This window comes from Taudactylus pleione, unplaced genomic scaffold (genome assembly GCF_031769625.1).
Source record: "Taudactylus pleione unplaced genomic scaffold, aTauple2 ptg000799l, whole genome shotgun sequence".
Taxonomy (NCBI): Eukaryota; Metazoa; Chordata; class Amphibia; order Anura; family Myobatrachidae; genus Taudactylus; species Taudactylus pleione.
In genome coordinates, this window is record NW_028285201.1 from 1,072,573 (window position 1) to 1,099,369 (window position 26,797).

Genomic DNA, 26,797 nt, shown 5'->3' on the forward strand with positions numbered 1-26,797 from the left:
ATTCTGCTGCTTTTGTCAGCAGTCACATCATCAATAAATACAAGGGAACAAGTTCCATTGGCAGCCATACATGCCCACGCCATGACACTACCACCACCATGCTTCAATGATGAGGTGGTATGTTTTGGATCATGAGCAGTTCCTTCCCATCTCCATACTATTCTCTTCCCATCACTCTGGTACAAGTTGATCTTTGTCTCATCTGTCCATAGGATGTTATTCCAGATCTGTAATGGCTTTTTTAGATGTTGTTTGGCAAACTCTAATCTGGTCTTCCTGTTTTTGTGGCTCACCAATGGTTTGCATCTTGTGGTGAACCCTCTATATTCACTCTTGTGAAGTCTTCACTTGATTGTTGACTTTGACACATATACATCTACCTCCTGGAGAGTGTTCTTGATTTGGCCAACTGTTGTGAAGGGGTTTTTCTTCACCAGGGAAATAATTATTTTGTCATCCACCACAGTTGTTTTCCGTGGTCTTCCGGGTCTTTTGGTGTTGCTGAGCTCTCCGGTGCGTTCTTTCTTTTTAAGAATGTTCCAAACAGTTGATTTGGCCACGCCTAATGTTTTTGCTATCTCTCTGATGGGTTTGTTTAGATTTTTCAGCCTAATGATGGCTTGCTTCACTGATAGTGACAGCTCTTTGGATCTCATATTGAGAGTTGACAGCAACTGATTCCAAATGCAAATGTCACACCTAGAATCAACTCCAGACCTTTTACCTGCTTAATTGATAATGAAATAACGGGGGAATAGCCCACACCTGTCCATGAAATAGCTTTTGAGTTGATAGTCCCATTACTTTTGGCCCCTTAAAAAGTGGGAGGCACATATTGAAACTGTTGTAATTCCTACACCGTTCACCCGATTTGGATGTAATTACCCTCAAATTAAATCTGAAAGTCTGCAGTTAAAGCACATCTTGTTTGTTTCATTTCAGAACCATTGTGGTGGTGAATAGAGGCCAAAATCTGAAAATTCTGTCAATGTCCCAATATTTATGGACCTGACTGTATGTGTATATCTTAATAAATTATGTCAATTGTGATTTAAATTGTCTGTGTATGGGATGATTTCAATATTTACTAATTGGTTAAGCACAGTTCCTATACAAATCCTTTCATTAAAGCAGACAAGGAGACAAGTTTGTTGCTTAAAAAATTTATAGAATTAACCAGGATTATGATATGTTTACCTTGTATAATAAATTTTCCTTTAATTAAATATTTCACTAACAAGACAGAGTGAATTTTAAATATTTATATAATAAGTAATATTTTATTTAACTACATGTGCGCCAACAAAGAGACAATACTTCTCTTTTTCTTTTCTTGAATATCAGTTGTGCATGCAACAGATTACTGATCTCCTCCTAGGTTTTCGCTACATGGCAGCACTGACTTTCAAAATGCCTTAACATGTATTTATTATATTTATATGTACCTGTTTGGCCAGGTTGGAATGTGGAATATAGCTTCCCTAAACGTGTCACTTGTGGCACTTATCTATCCAAGATGACACGCACAATGTATATCTGGTGAAATATTCTTGTAAGGATGTCAACCTACTGTACATTTAATCACATCCAACCTCCATTGGTGAACCTTAACACAATTCTATCAGTTTACCTCTCTATTAGATCATCCAACTTGTCCAGCATCTACTTCTCCACTTCCATGAAGCATCAACTTTATAAAACCTATGCTCCGCTCAAGCTGTATCCTAAGCAACCTAGTTTCATCTTTTAAATTATTGCTGCTTTAAATTGACTAGCTAAATTGCCAACATCTTGCTACTGCAGAAAATAGATACTTATGCCCACAAAATGCTGAGTGTGTCAATTATCTAAACAGAATACAGATAATCTGTCACAATGTTTCAAAAAGTATATCACATGCAGAAGTTTGGCTTCTCATAAGATTCCCGTCACAGTAATATGTAATATTACTGAATTAATATAAAAATATTTATATCTATAAAAGATTTGTGAAAACAGAACAGTTACCGTTATAGTGCCAAGCAACATCCCATGGGGAAGGAAATTACATTTCAAGTGGTCAGGTAAATAACATGTCCATGTTTCTTTGAGGCCAAATACTGTAGCCTTTGAATTTTAACTCAATTTAAAATCTAGGATTAATAGTTATTTTAAGGTTTGTCCAGAGAAAAGGACAATTGTCATTCCAGCCAATTAGCAAGGAGGTGAATTTACACAAAATACTGTCATCAAGGATAAGACGTTCTTCATATTTCATTATTTGAGAAATCTGAGTGCCAAGTTAAATTTAAGGATAACAAATGCACAAGGCTTGGGCATTCTAAATTACAGATGTATAGGGAATCTACAGTAATTGCATAATGTATCTCCCTGAATGAGACTTAATGATAACATAATATGATAATAGATTTTTATATGAACATATGCCTGATCTTTGAAAGGTAAGTTATGTCTCTGTCTAAAAATAGTACAAATACTTTTTCATATCACAAACTACAGTTCATACCAAGGTCAAATTTATGCCAGATTAGCATATAAACTGCCTTTAATGGACACCAGGTGAAAAATGTTTATAGATTGTGTATGAGATGACAAAATATCAATTCTGAGACACTGAATACAATTCAAGAGCTCTCCATTCTTATTCTGCTTTCTCACATACTGTACAGTAGACAATACGAACTACAAAAGTTTATAGTAATTAATTATGTTTTTATATCCAATGGCCATTACATATTAACTCTAAAATGTAGTAAGTTTTGTCTTTTCTACCCTAATAAATCCATTGACATTTTATGATAGATTATTGCTTGACCATTCAAACTTGACTGTATTAACACTTTGCCTGATATGGCAGGCTGTAGGCTGTGTTAACCTTCGAATGCAGGTGTTACGATCCACGACAGTACCACTCTCCCTCCAGCAGTGGAGCTCTCTCATTGTTGATTCCTGCAGTGCTCCTAGCACTCCATGGTTTGTCTGTCAGTACTTCTAGCACTCCATGGTTTGTCTGTCAGTACTTCTAGCACTCCATGGTTTGTCTATCTGCAGCTGGAGGGTATTGGCTAATGAGCTGCACTTGTTTCTCTTGCTTATTACCTAGCTTCTCTGAGCACTCAGGGCCTGATTCATTACGGATCACAATTGAAACAGCGTACAAAGTTGGTCGATTGTTGTATACATCTCAGTGCGCGAAGGCTACACTGCCATTACATTGCGATTACGCAGAGTGCGGTAAGCCATCGCAGAGTGAGTGGTGAGTGACAGGTAGTCAGCGTTTGGGGGTGGTGATGGGGGAGTGGTTGAAGAAATGCAGGCATGCCTGTCTGTTTGAAAGCCGCTACATGGGCCTACATAAATTAGCCAATGCAACGGCATACGCAGCTTGAGTATTTATTGCGTGCCACGAGGTTAACAATATCTAAGTAATGTCAGGGCTGCTGTAATTGTGCGTGAGGGGCCGATGGTACTCGATGTTTCCAATGTGTATGCAAGACTTGCAAGGCATGTCCGATAGTGCTAGTGGGAGGCAGTGGGCGCTTTATGCTAGCAGTGTGGCAGCATTGCGATAGAATTCATTAGCATATTTTCGCAGCAGAGCTGCGTTCGATTATGAAGCTGCAATCGCAATAGCGATCCATAATGAATCAAGCCCTCGGTGCCAAATCAACAGTACATGTTACCTGAATCTATCCTGTTCTTGGCTACCATTTCAGCTCCCAGGCTGTTCAGAGTCTGCATTTCATTACAGCTTCACGCGGTCTCACAGGCCAGTCTGCACCTTTGCAATCCATGCTTCTCCAGTGAGAATATGTGGCTATTTTCATTTGCACTTATAGTGCTTGTCATGTTACAAGACTTTACCTTATTGTCACGTTTACTACTAATACAAACAGGGGTGCCGAGAGGGGGGGGGCGGGTACAGTTTGCCCGGGCTTCCAGAGGGGCCCAGCAGGGGCTCGGGTCTGGCACTGCCCCCCCCCTCCCTCTGCAGCAGCCCAGCACACAGCGTGTGCTGGGCTGCAGCGGGAGATTGCTTGCGGCTGCTAAGTAGCAGCCACAGCAATCTCCTATGCCTGAAGGGGGGAGTGATCACACTGATCGCGCCCCCCACTGGCTTTGCGCCGCGCTGAGGGGTTCACATCGCCCCCTCTCCGGCGTGCGGCGCTGCAAAACTTTTTCTTTTCAAGGGGGCGTGACCACGCCTTCTGAAATTAGGCCACGCCCCCTCTTTACCGGGGCCCGGCGTGGCTCTCTACGCCCCTGAATACAGATACAGTTGAAAACTAACAGTGCTATAGCAAGTCACATAATTCAGTCTATTGAGGTTAGAAATCACATCATACCTGCATTTTCGCCAATGCTGTCTATCTTTCTATCTATCATTATTTTTTTATATAACATTTAGGTTAAAGTAAGCATACCTTACATTGTAAGATGTCATATCAGCAGATACTGTATACAGTAGTTGATAACTAACAGTTTTCTACAAAATGGTCAGGGCCAGATTAACAATGGGGCAGATGGAGCTCCAGGTCCAGACCTCCACATAATAATAGGCCTATCATCAGCATGATGATCACCATCTGCCTAGCTGGTCACACAGTCAGCCATAAATTATATATATATATATATATATATATATTTATTTACTAAGCCTTGGATGGAGATAAAGTCAACGGAGATAAGGTACCAGCTCCTTACTGTCCTTTTTCAAACATAGGGCCGTATTCAATTAACCGCGATAAGGTTGAATCCACGGAAAAGTATCGCGGATGACGTAATTTTGCCAAGTGGAAACTTATCTCCGTAATCAATTCCAAACATTTTTTGCGTACGTGGAAAGTCAATGCAATGTAATAGGTGGAAAAGTTTCGCCTATGAATAGCAGGCGGATAAAAGTGCAGAATTGGGGCTTTGGGGTGCAAACTTCAGAAAACCACTCTGCACCCTTGGGACAGCCCCCCAAAGGATAACTGTGTCAATAAATCACTAAAAAAAAGTGAGGAACACCCCCAAAAAATGGGGATGAAAAAGTTCAAAGTTGGGATACAAACATAAAAAGTAGCAAAATAGACTTTGAGGGGGACCCCAAGTATGGGACAGGTGTTTTTGGAATTGAAGATCCTTGCAGCAGGCGTGTTTTTCAAATTTTTTTTAAACCTTCACTTTAAGAACTTCAAAATATGCTTGTACCCATTTACTAGTACCCCAAATTTGACAGGACTACTTATTTTTCCCCCAAAAAAACTGCTTTATGCTATTCTTTGCTACTTCTATCTATATTGATCCCCAATGTTAGTGCTCCTTTTGGGTATTTGGCTGATTTCCCCATTTTTGACAGCACTTTCTGCCTGTTTGAGTTTCGCTGGCTTCTGTTTTCGCGTCCTTTGGAATTTAATAGGACGAAAAGCGGGGGTGCACACAAAAAATAATTCGCCAAAAACACGCGATGTAAGCGGAAAGTCGGACAGGCAAAACTTTTCCGCCTTTTTGCATCTAATTGAATATGGCCATAGCCTGTGACATGGCAGTTAGAAGCTGATTGGCTGGTACCTTATCTTCGTTGACTTTATCTCCATCCACAGCTAAGTAAATAAACCTGTAAGTAAAATGTTTTTGCATTTTCTTCTACATTTATGTATTTAGGGAGAAAGTGGGGCTGATAGTGTATAGCCTATTTTACTCATGCCGGTTTTCCCCGTCCGGCAAAATATCAGCCGATTTTTATTTATTTTTGTCGGGTGTTAAATATAATAATACTTGGAAGCAGGTGGGTTCTTTCACACGGGCACAGCACGGTCGTCGTGTAATGGCCGGGAGTATCCACTGAAGACGGCTGATGTACCCTCACCCTGCCGTCCAAGCAAGGCAGTGGAATATAGGAAACAATGTTTCCTGACACACACACCGGCCGGCTTGTACTGCTGCTGCTACTGCACATGCCCAGTAGAAGAAGGGAAAAAAATATATAAAAATATATCAAAAACGTTTCAAAGCCATTCCATGTGATAGTCCCCCCCTAACCTTAACCCTCCTTTAGGGGTGCCTAACCCTAACCTCTCCCCCCCTAGTTCCTAACCCTAACCTCGCCCCATAAGTGACTAAATCTAACGCCCCCTCCCCGCACCCTACACCTAACCTTCCCCGGGGGGGGAGTGCCTAACCCTAACCCCCCTTCCCCTAGACTGACCCTAACCCTCCTGGCGGGGTGCCTAGCCCTAAGTCCCCCCATGAGCCCCTAACCCCCCCCCCGCAGCTGTCCACTCCCGCTGCCTGGCTTACAGTACCTTCATTCGGTATAATGATAGGCGTCGGGATTTCGATGCCTATCATTACTCCCCTGCAGGGATTTGACAGTCGGGAAGCTGGTGGTTGGCATTTCGACCGCTGGCTTCCTGATTACATCCCAAATAGCCCTATGGGCTGTACAAACCCACATGGCACTATACACACCCACACGGCACAGTTTACAGCTCCTCCCCTTCTCAGTATAGGCCATTGAAGATATTCAGCCCAGGCCCTAGTAGCCCTTAATCCGGCCCTATCCAGGACTTTCTTGATACTCCTGAATTATAGTAGGGTGAGATTATGATTGTGTTCTTATCAAGAAATGTTTCTTTTGTTCATCATTAATATTTATTGAGTTGTATAAAAGAAGAAAAAAAAACAGGTAGGGGGTTGGGGATATGGAAAAGAATATGGTAAGGAAACTGGGGTTATGCCTAAAATGTTTTTACACACAGTCCCTACTTGATTTCTGATATTTCTCTTGTGCTTTGGGATTCAGACATGCAATTTTCTTATTCTTCTTCCTATGTTTTGATGACTGTATGAACTTAATAGCATACAAATCTCTACGTTTGTTTTGGCATCTGCTTTGGTCCTGTACTCAGATGGCCTCCTTTTGGTCTAGAGTTGTTGCTTGTATATATGTTACGGGTATACTGTACATATTCCCCTGCTAGACTCCCCTTTATGCCTTCATAACCTCGACCTGTTGTACATTCTCAATGTTTCCTCCCATTTATATGTGTGTAATCTATTAACCTTAGCCTGCATTAGTATTGCTTGTACATGGATGGCTCCTGACTCTCCTCCATTTTCATCCTGTGTATCCCTGGTTAAGGTAACAGTTTCTCACAAACACTAAGTGTATGAGTAGCACAAGTAACCTCTAAAATTTGCTAGAATATTGACCCTCCTGCAGGAATCTAGATATGTCCTTGAACCTCCTTCCCCTGAACACTCCTAATCTTCACACGGTGACCTCTGCTGAAATGCCTCTGCCAGCCGACGCCTTCTTCTCTCTGTATTATACTTTGATGTGTTTTTTTTCTAGCCCTCTATCAACTATTGACTATTGATCACTTATTATACTCTTTATGATTGTTCCTTTCCCATATATACTCTAATCCCTAGAAGTATGTTTTATTCGTTGTTATTGTGACATATACTGTAGATCAGAGTTTATTAACTACTTTGTTTTACTATTTGTGGAAATGTATTTGATACAATACTGTTTTCATAAAAAATTTAGATTACAGATAATTGTTTCCAGGTATATATCTATTTACAGACCGCAAACTTGTGCCCTTTGCTGTGCCACAGCTCATTCTGTGATAGTTTCCTTCAAAGTAGAAGTTGTGGGTCAAGATTAATTCTATTCGTTGAATTAACTGTCGTATTTGTGTTTCTGGAATAGTTGGTAATCATCAGAGTGTGTTTCTAATATATTTGCAGCCTATCTGATGGTCAAAGTGGGTGTAGAGGGATTTAAAATTACAGGTTGCCATTGGATATTGTTATTTTTATGCAGCTCTTGTATTGTTCCATTCAAACAGCTTTTCTGTTAATTATATGCAGCACTTGTCCTGTGCCAATTAAATTACTTTTTTTTGAGTACACAAATGCATGTGGAAATTGGTCAATATGTACCTATAGTTCTTCATATCAATAATTTATGCATAATACTGTGTTGGTCTGTCATGTGGATTATCAAGGTATTTGTGGAACTTTGGGATGTGGAAGAAGACTTGCAGTATGGAGACAGGCATAGTTATTTTTTGTTTACAGTTAATTTGTGGTATACTACTTCTAGGCATCATTTGTGAGTTTGGTCCTTATTTTCAGTCTATTTATTATATTTGTGAGTTGGGTCCTTTTTAAATACTTTGATTTTGTATCTATCAGATAGGAATTGATGTAATAATTCTTACTGTATTTAGCATAACAATGCACATTACCTCCTTTATCTCCTTGTTTCACAATTTTGTTCTTATTTTCTTTATTGATCGTAGTGCTTTTTTACTGGGTGGTCAAGTAGAAATCTCTCTTTGTTTTTGATTTTATCTAATTTTTTAAAACTTTTTATGGCACAACAATGTCTGTTGGTGACTTTAGTTTGTACTATAGTACCTGCATACTACAAACTTAACTAAACTTAAAAATACATCTATCTATCTATCTATCCCTAGGGTTTTCAATACAAGGTGCTCCAGCTTCTGTGGAACTAAACATCCCAGGATGCCCTGCCACAGTTTTGCTATAAGGGATGTTAAAACTGTGGTAGGACATGCTGGAATGTGTAATTCTACAGCAGCTGGAGAGACGGAATGGGTTTGTATTGCCGGCGGCTGCTTAACCACCTATTCAAATCCCAACAACATGAGACAGGCTGAAATCCCTACAGCGGAGGTAAGTATAGCTAACCCTCCCCTCTACCCCCCCTAACCCTAACTTAGGGGTGCCTAACCCTAACCTCCCCCCCTAGTGCCTAACCATAACCTCCCCCCAGGCGTGCCTAAACCTAACCCCCCCTTCCCGAACTAAACCTAACCCTCCCGTGTGGGTGCCTAACCCTAACCTCCCCCCGGGAGTGCCTAACCCTAACCCCCGCCCCCTAGCCTAACCCTCCTGGGGGGGTGCCTAACCCTAAGTCCCCCTGGGAGCCCCCTAACCTAAACCCTCCCCCCATGGCTAAGTGGACTGGCGGGCCTTACTTGCCTCATTCGGTCCCGCGTCATCCTTGATTCCGGCTTCAGGATTGTGACAGGTGTTGGTATCTCAACGCCTGTCATAAATCCCTTGTTGGCATTCTGTTGTCGGGATTGTGACCGCTGGCCTTGCGACTGCTGGTCAGTTGACTACATCCCCGGAAGGACACATGTTGATACTCCAGTTTAACCTATTTCTGAAAACCTAAGATAAAACAAAACAAATAAAAAATTACCTCTTATATAGTATCAATAAAATTATCACCAAGGCAGCTGAATGTTACTCAACTTCTTCAGCAGTTCTGGCTGGGAGGTTTGAGTCTCGAACAGTATACTTATGTGCAGTTCTGCCAATACATTTTTTTCTCTTTAATTAGAAAATAAATTGATAAAAAAAATTTTTAATGACAATTATATAATGGAAAAATGCTCTATTGTACTTATTAAATAGGCTATTCCATATCAAAGCTATAACCGGAGATGGCTAGCAAATCTTAACATCAGCATAAACTCCTTGATACTGTAGCTATGACAAACTTTAAAAAAATACTTATCTCAGGCAAAATAATCAGTTTTTGCCAGACATACTGTAGGCCTTTTCTCTGTTTGATAAATATTCTCTGAAGGTCCAAAGTAAATTAAGCACATCTAGTAGTTTCATTCTGTATATTGAAAAAAGTACTAATAGAATACAGTTATTTATTTATTTTTTACTGGTAGCAGCAGAAACATTACATTTGCCAGGCAGATAATGTAACTGAGAGAGTTATCCCCATGCCCTCATGTCACTTGTAAGTGTAATTGTAGGGATCATCATCAATTGTGCATATTCTGAAATTTTAAGTAGCAAGTATTAGTAACTAATTATGTTTTTCTTTATTTTTTACAGGAGACATTGTGGATAGTTCTGCTGACTCTTCACCACCTTCACTGAAGATTCGAACACATTCAATGTCAACAGGTACCGTAAATACTACCTTTAAGGGATAACTTAAGATTAAAGGTGCCTACACACATAGCAATGTGCTCACAATCCCAAGATGTGTACGATTTCCCCTGAACTCTCCCCTGGAACTCCCCGGCAGTCGTGAGCACGATTAGGTCAAAAAAGCTGCCAATTTGACACACGATTCCACAATCTATCGTGCAACGTGTCGAGGACCAAATTGTGAGATCGTGCCCGATAGATCATGAGTTTACTAAACAACACACGAAGATCCTCACGATTGGAGGGAAACTGAAATAATGGGCTGGGCTAGCTAGGGGGTATAAAAAACAGGCTCCATTCTAACCCTGTGCACATTCTGCTTTGCTACTAGTGAGACTAGGTGTATACCTGCTGAACCCTGTACATTGCTACTGTGCTCTGCTTTGTATTTGGCTTTCACAAAGTGTCTTCTACCTGCAAGTGTGTGCTACCTGCATTCTATCCTGTCCTGAATTCTGTGCTGATGGATCCCTATCAGTATAAAGTGTTGGTCGCCCAAGCTGGGGTCAAGGTGATCCAGGAAAGAGCCCAGCGAAAGAGGAGGAGAGCATGCTGGACCAAGCAGTGGCTGCTGCAAAGGGATACTTGCTCTCACATGTCCCTGCTGATGGAGATCAAGGAGAACAACCCGGACGACTACCGCAACTACCTGCACATGGATGACACCACTTTCCAGGAATTGCTGAGTATGGTGACCCCCCACATCCAGAGGCAGGACACAACAATGGAGGGCAATCCCTGCTGAAGAGAGACTGGTGGTTACCCTGAGGTACCTGGCTACAGGAAGGTCACTGGAAGACCTGAAGTTTGGGACCCTCAACTCCCTCAGTCTTTGGTCGTCATCATTCTAGAGACCTGCAAGGCTTTCGTTAAAGTGCTGCAGTACCAGTATTGCAAGGTAAGAAAAAAAAACACATTTATTTCTTGTGAAAAAGGTTTTTTTTTAACTCTTTAACTGTGTTGACAGCCAATAAGGCTGCATTAACAAGACTGTGCCAACAACACTGCACAGTATTAAATAACATTTTTATGTGTTTTTTTTATATATCAATTTTACATTATGTGTAGAAAACAGCATTATCACCAAATATTATCAGTAGGCTGCTGTATGTTATACAGTGGGTCAGACGCCAGTTTGAACAGGCCAATACACACATGGCACAAGTACAGATTGCGGCCCCGGCTTCCATCAATCTGTACTTGCACCATGTGTTTAGTGACCTTGTCCAATCAGCGTCATCACCACTATATACCATACAGCAGCACTTATTGGGAGTGATAAAATTTGGTGATAGTACAGGCACCAATAAAAAAAAAATACCTAACATTTTCGAATAACGGGGCAAATCATTTGCTATCTCCAGCAGTGCAGTATAAGTAGTCTGGCTTGTGGGTGGGGTACTGGGTGGGGGATTAATCTCCAACTGGGCTGGGGGGGCCTCACATTGGTGGTTGGGGCAGGCGAATACAGAAGTGGGTCTGCAATGTAAGTAGAGTCTTGTAAATTGCTATTTAGTGACCTTATCAATAGCTCATACACGAGCCTGTGGAAATTTTTCTTAGTTGGGTCATCCATTTTTCACATTCTACTGTTAATATGTGCTGTGAAATCGTCGATGTCATCCGGCAGCTTCTGAAGGATACGTTCCGCTTGTTGCAGAAATATGTCCTCCTGTTCAGAGTACTGCTGCTGCTTTTTCCCGTTTTTTTTTTCCGTTGGGGACGTGCGGAACTTGATGGGGGTGTTGAATGCTTGTTGGCACTGGGGAAGAATTTTCCACCTCGCTGTCCGTGATCAAAGTTAGGTCCAGCGTGGAGGACATATCAGGCTGTTGGGTAGGATTCTATATTTGAAAAAAAAAATGGAAAAAAAAATTATAGTCATGTTTTAACCAATTTTTTACTATTTTTCTAGTTTCCAAACACCGTGGAGGAGTGGAAGAGCATCGCTGAAGAGTTTGAACAACGTTGGAATTTCCCTAACTGCGGAGGAGCCATCGATGGAAAACACATCCGCATCAACCCACCTGCCAACACCAGATCATAGTTCTACAACTACAAAGGTTTCTTCAGCATCGTTCTCATGGCAGTGGTGAATGCCAACTACAAATTTTAGTTTGTGGATGTTGGCAAGAATGGCCATGCTTCAGATGGTGGGTCCTTCAAACAGACGGCATTCTAGCAGAGACTCACCAACAAAACCCTCAACTTGCTGTCAGAGGTGTAGCTAGGTGCCATGGTGCCCTGAGCAAGGTTTGCACCCCCCTCTCCCCTGTACTGAATTGGGGATGTGGCCAATATGTGGGGGGAATGTTACATTTGAAAATAAAAAAATTAAAAAAATCCTAAATTAGTGACATACGGCCTGATTGCGATCCTTGCAGTAATGCAAATGCAGCAGAAGGTGGTTGACACCCCCTGCTGCATTTGCAATCCCAGCACTGCAACCGAGGTCACAGGCTGGGATCACCATCGCGACCATCGGTGGTTGATGGTCGCGATGGTGGACGGCATCAGGCACCCAACCAGCTGAGTAAGCCTCAGCTTACTCAGCCTGGCCTGCATACGAGCCCATAAAACTGTGTACGTTAACACAGTCCCTGGGCTGGCCACTCCTGGAAAATGAGGCGGACACACCGTTTCCAGGAACAGCAGCTGCCCCCACACCACCCTTTAAATGTCTCTTCCTGTCAATCAAGCAGATGCATACAAGGGTCTGCGTGTGATTAAACAGGACCCATTCTGCACACTCGCAGAATGGGGCCTGTGCAGATTCCCAAACATCAGGAATCTGCGTGCACTACTGAATCAGGCCCTCTGAGTGCTGCCTTTACTCCTACTTTACACACACACACATATACACACACAGACACACACATAACACGAGAAGAGGCAGCGTTCACTTTAGTTCAAAATGTTTATAGTTCACACATTCTTTTAAAATAGAACATTACATTTTTTATGACTGTCAGTGGTAGTGCCTCCCCATCCCTTCTATTTATTATTAAACCCATCAGTCAGTGTCCTGTTAATTATATATCAGTGTAACACTGATATATAATTAACAGGACACTGGCTGATGGGTGCAATTATAAATATAAGGGATGGGACTCTGCAACAATCAGTGAGAGGGGGCACTGTCACTGACTTCCTCCCCCTCAATGTTTGTAGCAGGCCCCCCCATCCCTTATATTCAATATTGCACCCAACAGTGACTGCCCCTATAAATTATAATATACATACTGTAGGTAGCCAGCCTATAAACAGTCCAGCCATCCAGTGGAATCCCTCCCCACTGTGTCAACAAGTGTGGGGAGGGACGGTGTGTGAATGCGGCACCGCCGAAAGGGGCTGTGGCCCCACATGAAGGGGCATGGCCAGTAGGGAAGGGGCGTGACCTCGCGGCCGAAGCTCCGTGGTCCTCCCGTTATTACCGGGGATGCCCGAGGTGCGGTTACAGGGGGGGGTGCGGAGTGCAGTGACGGCCGGCTCTCTCACAGTGACAGGAGCCGGGTGCTGCACTTAATTATACAGTGCAGTACCCGCGACCGGTTGCTGAGGGGGAGTCTGCAGCTTGGTGTCACCCCTCGGTGGGTGACACCTGGGCATGGCCCACACCCTCCGCGTGTCGCCACTGCAGCCAGAGCACACTTGTGCTCCCCTGTCAGTCCAGCCAGAGCACTCCCCCCTGTCAGTGCGGCTCCTCTCTCCAGACTCTGGGTCCTATCTAATCTCTGCCCCCGTCTGACGTCATATGCACGTGCGTGTGACATCACAACGTCACACGCACAACTCGGGAGCGCAGTGTGGAAGCCTACACGGCTCAGGCTGTCACTGACAACTGCGAGCCGCGGGCGGCTGGGTGGTAGGTGCCGCGCCCTTTAAACTTTTAGGCGCCTGGAGCTTGCGCTCCACTGGAGCTGCCCTCCCTACGCCCCTGCTTGCTGTCACTGGACAAGACACAGCATGGCCTAAATTATGTTTTCGTTGCAGACGAGGCTTTTACTTTACATGAACAGAGGAGCCTGACCAGACAGAAGAGGATCTACAACTACTGTCTATCTCGTGCAAGGCGCATTGTGGAAAATACTCAGCAACCGGTTCTGCATTTTCCACACCACCATAATCCTATATGTGGACAAGATAGACTGGGTCATGATGGCGTGCTGTGTGCTGCATAACTTTCTGCAAAGAAAAACTCCCAACGAGGACCAGTCACAGCTAGACCAGAAGATGCAGGACATCCTCCGGAGATTGCCCAGTTTACATCAGTATCTGCACCACCAATTTCAACAACATCAACCGCAAGTGCCAAAGAAGTGAGGGAGGAGTATATGGCCTATTTCAATGGACCAGGTGCGGTGCCATGGCAGGAGGACTGTCTGTGAACTAACTGACTACAGTGGACATTTGGGATTATTCTAAAAAAAAAGATTTTGGTTTATGAACTGTGTTGCTTGCAATTTACCAAAATCTCAGCATCCGCAATTAACTTTTTAGTGTAGTCCAACAACACCTCTAAAGCTGCCAATTCTGAGACTTATTATGGTATTGTCTACAGCTTATCCACCATAGACATTCTTTTGACTGTAGTATCTCAAGGAACCCAGTCACAAACTCATGCTCATTATCCATGTACATTCCAAGGAAGAATAAAAAATAAGGACAAATAAATATTTAAGTATTCTTGTAAATAGTTTTATTTTTTTTACAGGATTTTAATATTTTTTTATGGTGTTGTAATGTTTTCCTCTTACAGGAATATAATGTGTTTTTATTTGTATTCTAATGTTTTCTTTTTTTACAGAAATGTAATGTGTTTTTATTTGTATTTTAATTTTTTTTACAGGCTTTTAATATATTTCTATTTTTTGTAATAGATTTGTTTATGTTGTTGCAATACATTTGTTTATGATGTTATATTACAACATCATAAACGAATATATTACATCAACATAATAGGTAATATATTTGATTATGCTGTTGAAATATATTTGATGTTGTTGTAATAGAACTGTTTATGTTGTTGTAATGTATTTGTGTATCTTGTTGTAATACATTTGTTTTTCAAATTTTAATATATTTGGAGTGTTTTCTAGTTATTTATTAGGTAGCCCATAACATTGGTGGCCAGTGAGTGGGTAGGTGGGTGGCACACATTGGTGGGCATGGGAGGGAGGTTGATGCATGATGCAGCCAGCCAGCCACAGCCTGCCTCATTCTGGTGGGCAGTGGCTGAGTCATGCATTTATAGGTGGGTGGCACACATTGGTGGGCATGGGAGATTGATGCATGACCCATCCACAGGCGGTTGCTGGGTCATGCATTTATAGGTGGGTGGCACAAATTGGTGGGTAGGTGGGTGGCACACATTGGTGGACATGGGAGGTTGATGCATGACCCAGCCACCACCCACCTCATCCCGGTGCGCGGTGGCTGGGTCATGCATTTATAGGTAGGTGGCACACATTGATGGGTAGGTGGGTGGCACACATTGGTGGGCAGTGGGGTTGCATTAATACAGTACCAATACTCACCAAAGTGCTGATATCCAGGCTTAAAGTGTGCAGGCTCACAATCGTGCTTCCTTCTTCTATCCACAATCCTGCACAAGATGACAGATGGGCATGTACAGGGTCCTGTCTGTCAATTTCCCCGAAGTACGATGAATCGTGAGATACATCGTGAACAAAAAGTACTCACGATTGGCACCCATCGTATCCCAGATTGGCAAATCTGCCCTACAGCACGGCAGATCTGATGATGCGATGTACGACGAGTGTAGACAAGCATTGGCATCATGATCGTGAGTAGAAACTCACTATTTGGTCATATTTTACATGATTTGTCATCATGATTCATCGAAATTGGCCAAATCGGGTAAAAAATCGCTGTGTGTGTAGGCACCTTAAGTGACACTTAATGCAAATATTCAAAGTTGAGATCCACTAAGCACAACATGGTAGCTGTACATGTATCAAGTGAAAAACAAGAATTAACTACATGCAGTAAATAAATGTTCCTCCTGCTGTACAAGCCCATGTCAGTCCTCTTTCTGTCAGTGTCGTCTATTAAAATTTTCCATTTTCAACTCTGTCTGCTATTTGTCTCTCATAGCTGACTTTCAATTGTCTGGTTTGGTTCTGAGTCTCACCATTTTTCTGATTATTGTCTGCCCTTTCATTTTCTGTTTGTTTGATCATCCACTTCTATTGAAACTGTAGGGTAATCAGTCTGATCTATGGGACTGATTCAGAGCCGGACACTCTTTCAGAGCGCTCGCTCTGAATCAGGGCGGCATTTTTTTTTTTGGCCTCTTGGCTGCTCGCTATGCTGTGGGTGACCACCCACAGCTTTAGTGAATGACCAGGTGATGGTCGCGATGGCCGGATCTCGCGCATGCCGGAGCCGGCTCCGGTGTGCGCATGCGCAGTGGGGGACCATCGACCTGCTTGCGAGCGCTGTGCGCTCGCGAGCGGGTCTGAATTAGGCCATATGTTCATTATGTTTTATTTATTCCATTGTTTTTCTGAGCAGCATCTTTGACTCTGGATCTTCCTTGACTGTCCCTACTATAGGATTCCTATGCTGGAGTATGACACTGAGCAAATAAGCTCTAAAGAATCAACCAGAATTTATGACTCAATCATACATATTATAAGGAAGATTAACTGCAGCACAGATTTGTGATATAAATGAACCGGAGTCTACAGTGGATCCGGAAAGTATTCACAATGCTTCACTTTTTCCACATTTTGTTATGTTACAGCCTTATTCCAAAATTGAATAAATTCATTTTTGTCCTCAAAATTCTACACACAATACCCCATAATGACAACGTGTAAACAGATTTTTTAGATTTTTGCAAATTTAATAAAAAAAAACACTAAGAAATCACATGTACATAAGTATTCACGGCCTGTGCCATGAAGCTCAAAATTGAGCTGAGGTGCACCCTGTTTCCACTGATCGTCCTTGAGATGTTCCTACATCTTAGTGTCCACCTGTGGTAAATTCAGTTGATTGGACATGATTTTGAAAGGCATACACCTGCCTATATAAGGTCCCACACTTGACAGTGCATGTCAAAGCACAAAAAAAGCATGAAGTCCAAGGAATTGTCTGTAGACCTCCGAGACAGGATTGTCTCGAGGCAATAATCTGGGGAAGGGTACAGAAAAATATCTGCTGCTATGAAGGTCCCAATGAGCACAGTAGCCTCCATCATCTGTAAATGAAAGAAGTTCAGAACCACCAGGACTCTTCCTAGAATAGGCCAGCCATCTAAACTGAGCGATCAAGGGAGAAGGGCCCTAGTCGGGGAGGTGACCAAGAACCCGATGGTCACTCTGTCAGAGCTACAGCATTCCTCTGTGGAGAGAGGAGAACCTTTCAGAAGGACAACCATCTGTGCAGCAATCCACCTGTATGGTAGAGTGGCCATATGGAAGCCACTCCTTAGTAAAAAGCACATGGCAGCCCACCTGGAGTTTGCCAAAATGCTGGTGATCAGGTGAACGTGTCCTGTCTCTGTCTATGCTCATTTAGCATGCTGATCTCTGAGTAACCACACCAGCAGCTCTGACCCACAGACTTTTCCTGTGAGGGATCTTTCTATTGCTCTCCTGCGCTCTCTCATCTGAGTCCTAGTCTGTGACTCCCCCTGCAATTCCTGAAAGTAACAGGGGTGAGACTTAGTTCTATTCTCAGACAACAGAAGCGCTGTCTGTTGTTTCCCCTGGAATAAACGCTGTAGTCACTCTCTCATCCCCTGTTTGATGTAGACAGGGAAAAGTAGAAGTGACTCCACGTTACTTTATTCCAGGTCTTACTTCCTTCAGCTTAAACCCTTTCATATATATCTATTTATGCTATATAAATGTCAAATTCTATGTTTTCATTTAGTACATGTGCAAAAAAAATTTTTTTTTCCTGATGAGTGTCACTACTCAGTATATATACTATTGCTTCTCTTTGTTCATGAACATTTTTTGAATTATTATCAATGATTTTTTCTTTATATATTGTAATTCACCTTATGCATTGACCCTTGTGTTGTGACACATAACCCTGTTTTTTTCAGGGCACATCCTTATTACATATTTACAAAAATATGTTGTATATGTCCATGGTTTAGGTTGATATTCAGTACAAGTATAATTTTTCTGTTATTAATTTTCTTTATTGCACTGAAGATAGTGTCATTATTAAGTACATGTAACACTCATTGTGTACTTACCATTATTGTTTGGATTTTTTTCTTTTTCATATATATTTTCTGTTTTGAGATATTACTTTGCTTCTCATAGTGCAGGACTTACCCTTGTGTTGTGGTACATAATCCTGTTTTTCAGGGCACATCCTCATTACATATGTACACAAACATGTTGCATTTGTCCATGGTTTAGGTTGATATTCAGTACAAGTATAAGTTTTCTGTTATTATTTTTCTTTATTGCACTGAAGTACAACTATAATTTTTCTGTTATTAATTTATTAATTTTCTTTATTGCACTGAAGACAGTGTCATTATTCAGTACATGTAACACTGTCATTGCGTACTTACCATTATTGTTTGGATTTTTTTCTTTTTTTCTTTTTCATACATATTTTCTGTTTTGGGATATCACTTTGTTTCTCACAGTGCACACTGCTGATATTATATGGCAATTTAATATATGCATTTATCACTACTGCAAGGTGTACTATTCTTTACCTAGCATATCTGCTAAAACCAATTTGAGTTAACATACTTGGGATAAAAGTCCTCCCAAACACAATCCTCTTAGTTATATGGGGACACAGACTTTATCACTATCAGCAATGTCTATATATGTGTACTGATATTTAATTACAATATATATCCCTCACTCATCTACAGAGGACACAGATTTCAAATCTGCTGGATTATCCTAATAAATCATCTTTCTTAGTTATCATAGTGTGGTTTCTTACAATATACAATTGTTTCTGACCGACTATCATTTATGTATATGTTGATCACAACAGAGATCTAATTAAAAACGACTATAGTTCGCCAGATATGTACTGTATGAAGTAATCATATGTGCCTCCCTGTAGATTGAATTAGGGTTAATTAGAATATTCATTACCCTTAACAGGAGCTGATTACTCATTGAATTTTTATCACTGATAAATAATAATACTCATTTACACTTCAAAGGACGTTTATATTGTTCTTTTTTGTTCTTAGTAGATTTCTATGTTATATCTACACATCACTCTCTGGGGAGAACTTCCTTTTAAAGGTGTATATTAAACGTTAAGTTTTATTCATACTAATCATTCCATCATCATCCATATATAAACAATTATCTGTCATAAGAGTGCCCCTATAAAGGCATATTTGTCCTTTTCCTCTGCTTCTTGCAGAAAGTACTTTTATATGTGTTTGCCAAAATGCACCTGAAGGGCTCTCAGACCATGAGAGACAAAGATTGAACTCTTTGGCATGAATGCCAGGCATTATGTTTGGAGGAAACCAGGCACCGCTCATCACCTGGCCAATACCATCCCTACAGTGAAGCATGGTGGTGGCAGCATCATGCTGTGGGGTTGTTTTTCAGCAGCAGGAACTGGGAGACTAGTCAGAATAGAGGGAAAGATGAATGCAGCAATGTACAGAGACATCCTGGATGAAAACCTGCTCCAGAGCGCTCTTAACCTCAGACTGGGGCAACGGTTCATCATTCAGCAGGACAACAACCCTAAGCACACAGCCAAGATATCAAAGGAGTGGCTTCAGGACAACTCTGTGAATGTCCTTGAGTGGCCCATCCAGAGCCCAGACTTGAATCCAATTGAACATCTCTGGAGAGATCTGAAAATGGCTGTGCACCAATGGTTCACATCCAACCTGATGGAGCTCGAGAGGTGCTACTGCCCAAAGATAGGTGTGCCAAGCTTGTGGCATCATATTCAAAAAGACTTGAGGCTGTAATTGCTGCCAAAGGTGCATCAACAAAGTATTGAGCAAATGTTGTGAATACTTACTGTATGTACATGTTTTTTTTAATTCAATTTGTAAAAATCGCAAAAAAACTTTTTACACGTTGTCATTATTGGGGTATTGAGTGTAGAATTTTGAGGACAAAAATTTATTTATTCTATTTTGGAATAAGGCTGTAACACAACAAAATGTGGAAAAAGTGAAGCATTGTGAATACTTTCCGGATGCACTGTACATATTATTATGTATCTCTACAATTGCCACATACCGTGGTTGCCATTAATTGGTTGTGTATCATCGTGCTTATAGAACCAGAGCTGCCAGAAAATATAGATGATATCTGCAGGTCTGTTATTTTGTAACTGTTGCGTTAGTCATGATGTAGTTGTGGCCGCTGGTCTCAATACAGCCATCTGATTCCCGACAAGGGACTTAAGATAGGCATCGAAATACCGCCGTCTATCTTAATCCTGACGCTGGAACACCAGCTGAACGAAGTAAGTCCAGGGCGCCCTTAGCGTTAGCCAAGGGGGGGTAAGGTTTAGGGAGCATAGCTGGGTTAGGGTTAGGTCCTGGTGGGGAAGCTAGGGTTAGGCACCCCTAGGGGGGAGGGTTAGGCAGCCCCGGGGGGAGTTTAGGGTCTGGCCCCCCCAGGAGGGTTAGGTTTAGGGTGCGGTTAGGGAGGGTGAGGCACCCCCATGGGGGAGGTTAGGGTTAGGCACTAGGGGGGAGGTTAGGGTTAGGCACCACTAAAGGAGGGTTAGGAGGGGAGAGGGGTAGGGATAGTGTACTTACCTGTCGGGATCTTCTCCCTTCGGGCTGCCGGCATCAGGATACGAACTGGCGGCTATTCATCGCTAGTCAGCTTCTGCTCTGCAGCAGTAGCAAGCAAAGCAGGAGCAGCTTTATCTCCATTCTAAGTACATAGACCCCATAGTCTCTTCTCATGACCTGATAATTTTAGTTCATTATTTTCTGATCCATTTCTGAAATTAATTTCTGCAATTTGTGAGAGCTTATTTTAAGAATTAAGGTATATTTTGCAATTGCTGAATATCCAGCGATTTATCATTTACAAGTCTAATAATATTATTTGTGGGATTGAAAGTCCAGATGGAAATCTAAAGGGTAGAAAAGTAAAAATCTAATTTTACCACTTGACTGACTAGGTTTTTGACATTTTAAATTTAAGTTAAAAACATATTTTAAAAATGTATTTAAGTTTTTTCAAAAAAAGCAAACAAATATGGTTAGGGGTTGTCTCACACCCAGTGTTTATATGCCCCATTGTAACATTACCACCCAACCTCCCAGTATCCAGTCTGTAGATCTTCAGTGGCATAACACCCCAACCTCTAATGGTAATAGATCCCCTACAGTATAACACCCCCACCCCCAATGTCCATAGGTTCCAACTGTGGCATTACCCCCCTCCCCCAGGGCCATGTGTCACCACCCCATCCCCCACTGTGGCATAAGTGAGGGCTCTGGGCTGGCATATCATGAAATCAAAGTCACAACTCCATTAATGCAACATCTCATCAGTGAGTGAAATCATTAAAAAAAAATATGTATTTCACAGTATTTGTATTAGTTTTATTGTTTTTTAGAAAAAAAAATTAAATATTCATTTATTGGATCTTACTCTTATCCCCCATCCCCATTGCCTGCAGATCCTCCTTCATGGGCATTTGTCAGGAGGACTGATTGTTAGATCCACCTGCTAAAGCTGATCTCTGCACTTACAGAGATCAACCAGTGGAACTTAAATTACACTCTCATGCTTACAGAATGCCATTCTCATGGTATTCTGGGGTATGATTTCAGCATTGATGTTGGCTGTCACAGGCCACTACATCATTGCCATGGTGGTGAGGAAACAGGAAAAAATCCATTCAGCACAAGTGCAGAAAGGATTTCCTTTTTAAAAGCTGGAGAAAGACAGTGGATGCCAATATGGCTGCAGTGCAGTCGAATCCCATGCAGCCAGGTCTGTTATCTGGTTAAGGATCCTGTACAATAGATTTAGAACAGGAATGAGCAATTTAGGGCCCCAGAGCAAACACAGGGGAAGAGCTCTGGGCTGGCATATAAAGATGTAAGTGGGGGCTCAGTTACTTTAGAAAAGGGATGAGCAAACTATGAACCCCAAGCTAAAGGTGACCCAGCAGCTGATAAAATCCATCCCCCTGGGCTGGGGGGAGGGGGACTCTGGGCTGGTATATAAAGACATAAGGGGGCTCTAGGCTGACATAAAAAGGCATAATTGAGGGCTCTGGGCTGGCATATCATGGAATCAAAGTCACAACTCCAGCAGTCTCCTATGCCTGTGGGGGGAGCGATCAAGCTGATCGTGCCCCCCACTGGTCATGCGCCGGGCTGACGGGGCTGCAAAACTTAATTTTTTTTACTCAAAGGGGGCGTGGCCACGCCTCCCGTGATTAGACCTCAACACTCTTTACCCGGGCCCGCCATGGCTCTCGGCAGGCCTGTATGAATGCAGTTGAAGGCAGAGAAAGGAAGAGCTGATTCATAGTAAATTTAATTTAAGTTTTGGATTCCAATGCAAATTTCTGAGGGAGGGGGAGAGGCATGTACAAAAAATATTTTAATCATGCACATCAGTCCTTTCCCCAGTTGAGATCTTTGGTGGTTCCATTTTTGACATTCATCGACCGCATGTAGATGATTTCAGTGGCTGTGGTAGTTCAACTTACTAACATGGCACATCTATGAAATAGAATAGCACTGCAGTGGTAGACAGGATGGCAGTTTAATAAACTACAACCTCACAGAAAGAACCCAAGAATGTTTTCATTAATCAAGAACTAAGGCCCTCATTCAGAGCCGTACGCTCTGAGCAGAGCGCACGCTCTGAATGAGGGCCGGGCTCCATGAAAATGGAGCGTCCTCCTGGACGCTCGTATAGCTGTGGGTCACCACCCACAGGCTATACGAGCGTGCATTTTGATGGCCGCGATGGTCATGACCATCGCGACCATCGAAATTGCGAGCCGGAGCCTGCAGTTGAGGTTTTCAACCGCAAGCTCCGGAGTGATTTTGGCTCTATCAGAGCCAAAATCACTCCCACTGACATCACTAGTGATGTCAGTGGGCCGGCTTTTGACGGGAGGCGTTCCCGTGGGAACGCCCCCGTCAGGGAGGCACGCCCCCGGAACGCCTACCGAAGGGGTCGTGCTGTCAATCAACATTGACAGCACGCCCCCTTTGATCGGACACAACGAGCGAAGGACTTTCCTTCGCTCGTCGCGTCTGGCGCATGCGCACGACGGAGCTCCCTCCGTCGTGCGCATCCTCAGTCCATAGCATCGACCCACTTGCGAGTGGACAGCCGCTCGCGAGTGGGTCTGAATCAGGCCCTAAGTCAGAAGCCCAATGGAGATGGATATGTATGTAGTTGAAGATAGCAAAAGGAAGGGTTTATGCATAGTAAATTTAATTTAGGTTTTAGATTCCAAAGCAAATTTATGAGGGAGGAGGGGAGGCATTTACAAAGAACGACCTCAGGGAGGATAGAAACCTCCCATGGAGCAGAAGGGCATTCACATTATCCCTTGCCCCAGTTAAGGTCTTGATGGTTCTGATTTTTTTTTTTAAATCAAAGGGGAAAGCAGAAGATGCTGTCTTTGACCATAAACATGGCACATCTAGGACACAGAGTGGCAGTAACTTTTCATTTATGAAGAACTAGATTAGTGGCCTGAGGGAGTATGTATGTAATGGAAGGCAGGGAAAGGAAGGATTGATTATTTGTTAAATTTAATTTTTTTTATTTTGAAGAAAATTTGAGGGAAGAGGGGGATCTGACGGGATTTGAGTCCTGGCTGGGGTTTTTCCTGCCAGGCTCTGATTCAAAATTGAGGCACAATGTCATCATCCCAGAGTTAGATTTGATATAAGTCCCTCTCATGGTAAATCAGACGCCATTTCACACAGGACCACCAGAAGGAGAGCTCATGGCTGTGGCAGTTCAAATACCAACATGGCACGACTAGGAAAGAGAATGACACTGCAGTGGCAGACAGGAATTCAGTTTAATAAACTATAACAATATGTTTGTCATCTATATAAAAAGACAGTCGCAATGCCGCAATCAGTGCATAATACAAAGAAAAGAGGTGCAAGATGGAATTGTCCTTTGGCCATCCCACCAACAGGAGTAATACCGGTGTTGCACCTGCCCATTTTGATTCTTGAACGGGTGGAAAAACTTTTAATGTGGCAGCACACAAAATGAAAGATCTGAACAGGAAGGGGGCAGAGGGATTATTAATGTCTGGTACAAAACATCTCTCATCATCGTTCTTCTGGGATTATGCATGGGAAGGCTGGGAGGGGAGAAGGGAGAACATATCCAGATACCATCACAAAATATCCTCTCCAATTGTTTGAGTGGCATCTGACCAAACATGGCTGTTATGATCAAGGAAAGCCAAGCCCATCTGTTGTTACACATTGGAATGAAAGTACATACAGTATGAACCTATTAAAAAAAAGTCAGCAACAAGCAGCGGCACAATTGCACGGCAGTTTAAAAAAACATCTATGACATCAATGAATTATTGCCATACAGCAGTGGCAGACAGGATGGCAGTTAAATAAACTATATAAAAAAATGTAGGGCCTGATTCAGACCCGGTTGCTAAGCTACGCTCACTCACTAGGGGTGATTATTGTCAAAGTACGAACCAGTCACTGTGCCGGGAATCGTGCACTCGTAGTACACAGACTGGATGCTACTTTGAGTGACAGCCCTGTTTGTGGGTAGTGACAGGGGAATGTGCTTGTGAACGGGGGAGTGGATGTGCGAAAACAGGCGTGTCTGAGCATCAAAACAGAGTTTAATGGGTGTGCATAATTAGCAAAGTAGCATCATTGAACACGTCACTTGGTTGTATTTTAGCCTGAACTGATTGCAGTGCTTGCGGTGGGGTTGGGTCTACCTCATGGGCTGAAAGCAGTTCCGATGGCTCTTGATGTTACCGATTAATCATACACTTCCTGGAGATGACGTGTGTTAAGAAAGAAAAGTTGGCGTCTTTGTACACCAGCGTATATTCACTGCCATCACTCTCTAAGACATAGAGGGCGTCCTTAAACCTCACAGTGTGATCGAGAAATTTGCATACACGGCCCCTTTTGCCAGCGAGCGAGCACAGTTAGCGACTGCGTCTGAAACAGGCCCTTAGTCCGCAATGCCCCAAACAGCGCATAATGCTAAGAAAAGAGGTGCAAGATGGAATTGTCCTTGGGCCCTTCCACCAACACGTATGTTGTATATATTAAACAGGACATGCACAGTTTAATAAACCAATAACTTCTTCGACAGGGACTGCCACTTGTGGCTACAGTGATTGGTTTGTTTGGGCCCCATCAAAACAAGCTATCAATGGGAATAAGGCAGCTAACAGTATTGTTGTTAATTGTCTCTACAGTTGCAACTGGAAGAGGTCAGTCTCCTCATCTGATTCCTCACCCTCATCAGTGTGTACTTCATCCTCACACTCATAATTCATCCTTGCTGGAATCCACCATTACAGGTACCTCTGTATTTTTTTTTTATGTAATTGGCAGTAAAGATCTTCCTTGTGGAATTTCAAGTTCATTTTGATGAACATCATCTTTACCACATTTTGAGAAAGTAGCCTCCTATGCGAATCGCTGATAAGGTTCCTGGCTGTGGTGAAACTCTTACTGAGTATACACTGGAAGGTTGGCAGCTTAGGTAATGCAAGCCAGTCTGTACAAGGGCCATCAAATTCCCTTTTTGTCTTTCCAGTAGTCAGTGGAACTCTGTGACATGCCTATGTGTACGGTGTCATGAAAATAATCCTCCACCATTCTTTAGATGGTGACCCTACAAGATGGAGTCACGGTAGCGGTGTAACTAGTTTTCGACAATTTTTAGACCCGACCAGATGTCACAATGTTGTTTTAACTCCTCTGCTCCACCACAGGGTCTTTTGGGAAAGCTGAGTTTTTTCCTGCCAGCTGCCAGAGAAACTGAAGGAGGAGATATTGTCATGTCGTGTACCACTTGAACTGCCAACTTGCTTACCAGAAGCTGTTTGCATCTTTTAAGATCTGGGTCAGTTGGGAAAGAACGACACGATGTAAGACTTAAATGAAGGATCAAGCACAGTTGCCAAAATGTAGTAATCCAATTTGAAGATATTGGCAACTCTTGGATCCTGGCAATGCAAACAAAGGACTTGATCTACAAGTCCATCATACTTAGTGGAATCGTTTTGTTTAATCTCCTCCTTCAATTTCACAAGATGATTTTCCAAAAGCCTAATTAGGGGAATGACCTGACTCAAGCTGGCAGTGTCTGAACTCACTTCAAAGGTGGCTACTTCGAAGGGTTTGAGCACCTTGCACAAGACTGAAAGCATTCTCCACTGTGCTGGACTAAGGAACACTCCCCCTCCTCTCCCAATGTCATAGCTTCTTGTATAGCTGTGGATGGCTTTTTGATGTTCATCCATCCACTGAAGCATATAAAGGGTGGAAATCCACCTGATTACCACCTCTTGCTTCAGTTGATGGCAAGGCAAATTCAACTGGTCTTGCAGCTGCTGCAATCTCCTGCATGCTGTAGCTGAATAGTGAAAATGTCCCAACATTTTTCGGCCACAAACAGCATCAACTGCAAACCCCTGTAATTTAAAAAAAAAACCTGTACTACCAAGTTGATTGTGTGTGCAAAATATGGGACATGTCACCCAGCTGTAATGCTCTCACAATGTTGGTGGCATTGTCAGAAGTCACAAATCCAGAGGAGAGTCCAAGAGGTTGTCAGCGGTATGCCTCTTAGTGAAG

At 42.6% G+C, this 26,797-nt stretch overlaps 1 protein-coding gene across 1 annotated transcript in view; it reads left to right on the top strand.

The window, feature by feature from the left end:
* LOC148474932 (capping protein, Arp2/3 and myosin-I linker protein 2-like) overlaps positions 1–26,797 on the top strand; it is a 970,125-nt gene that overhangs the window by 879,283 nt on the left and 64,045 nt on the right. The window contains exon 32 of the mRNA XM_088457971.1: positions 9,886–9,957. Within this exon, the coding sequence (XP_088314097.1) occupies positions 9,886–9,957 (72 nt within the window). The remainder of the gene's footprint in view (positions 1–9,885; positions 9,958–26,797) is intronic.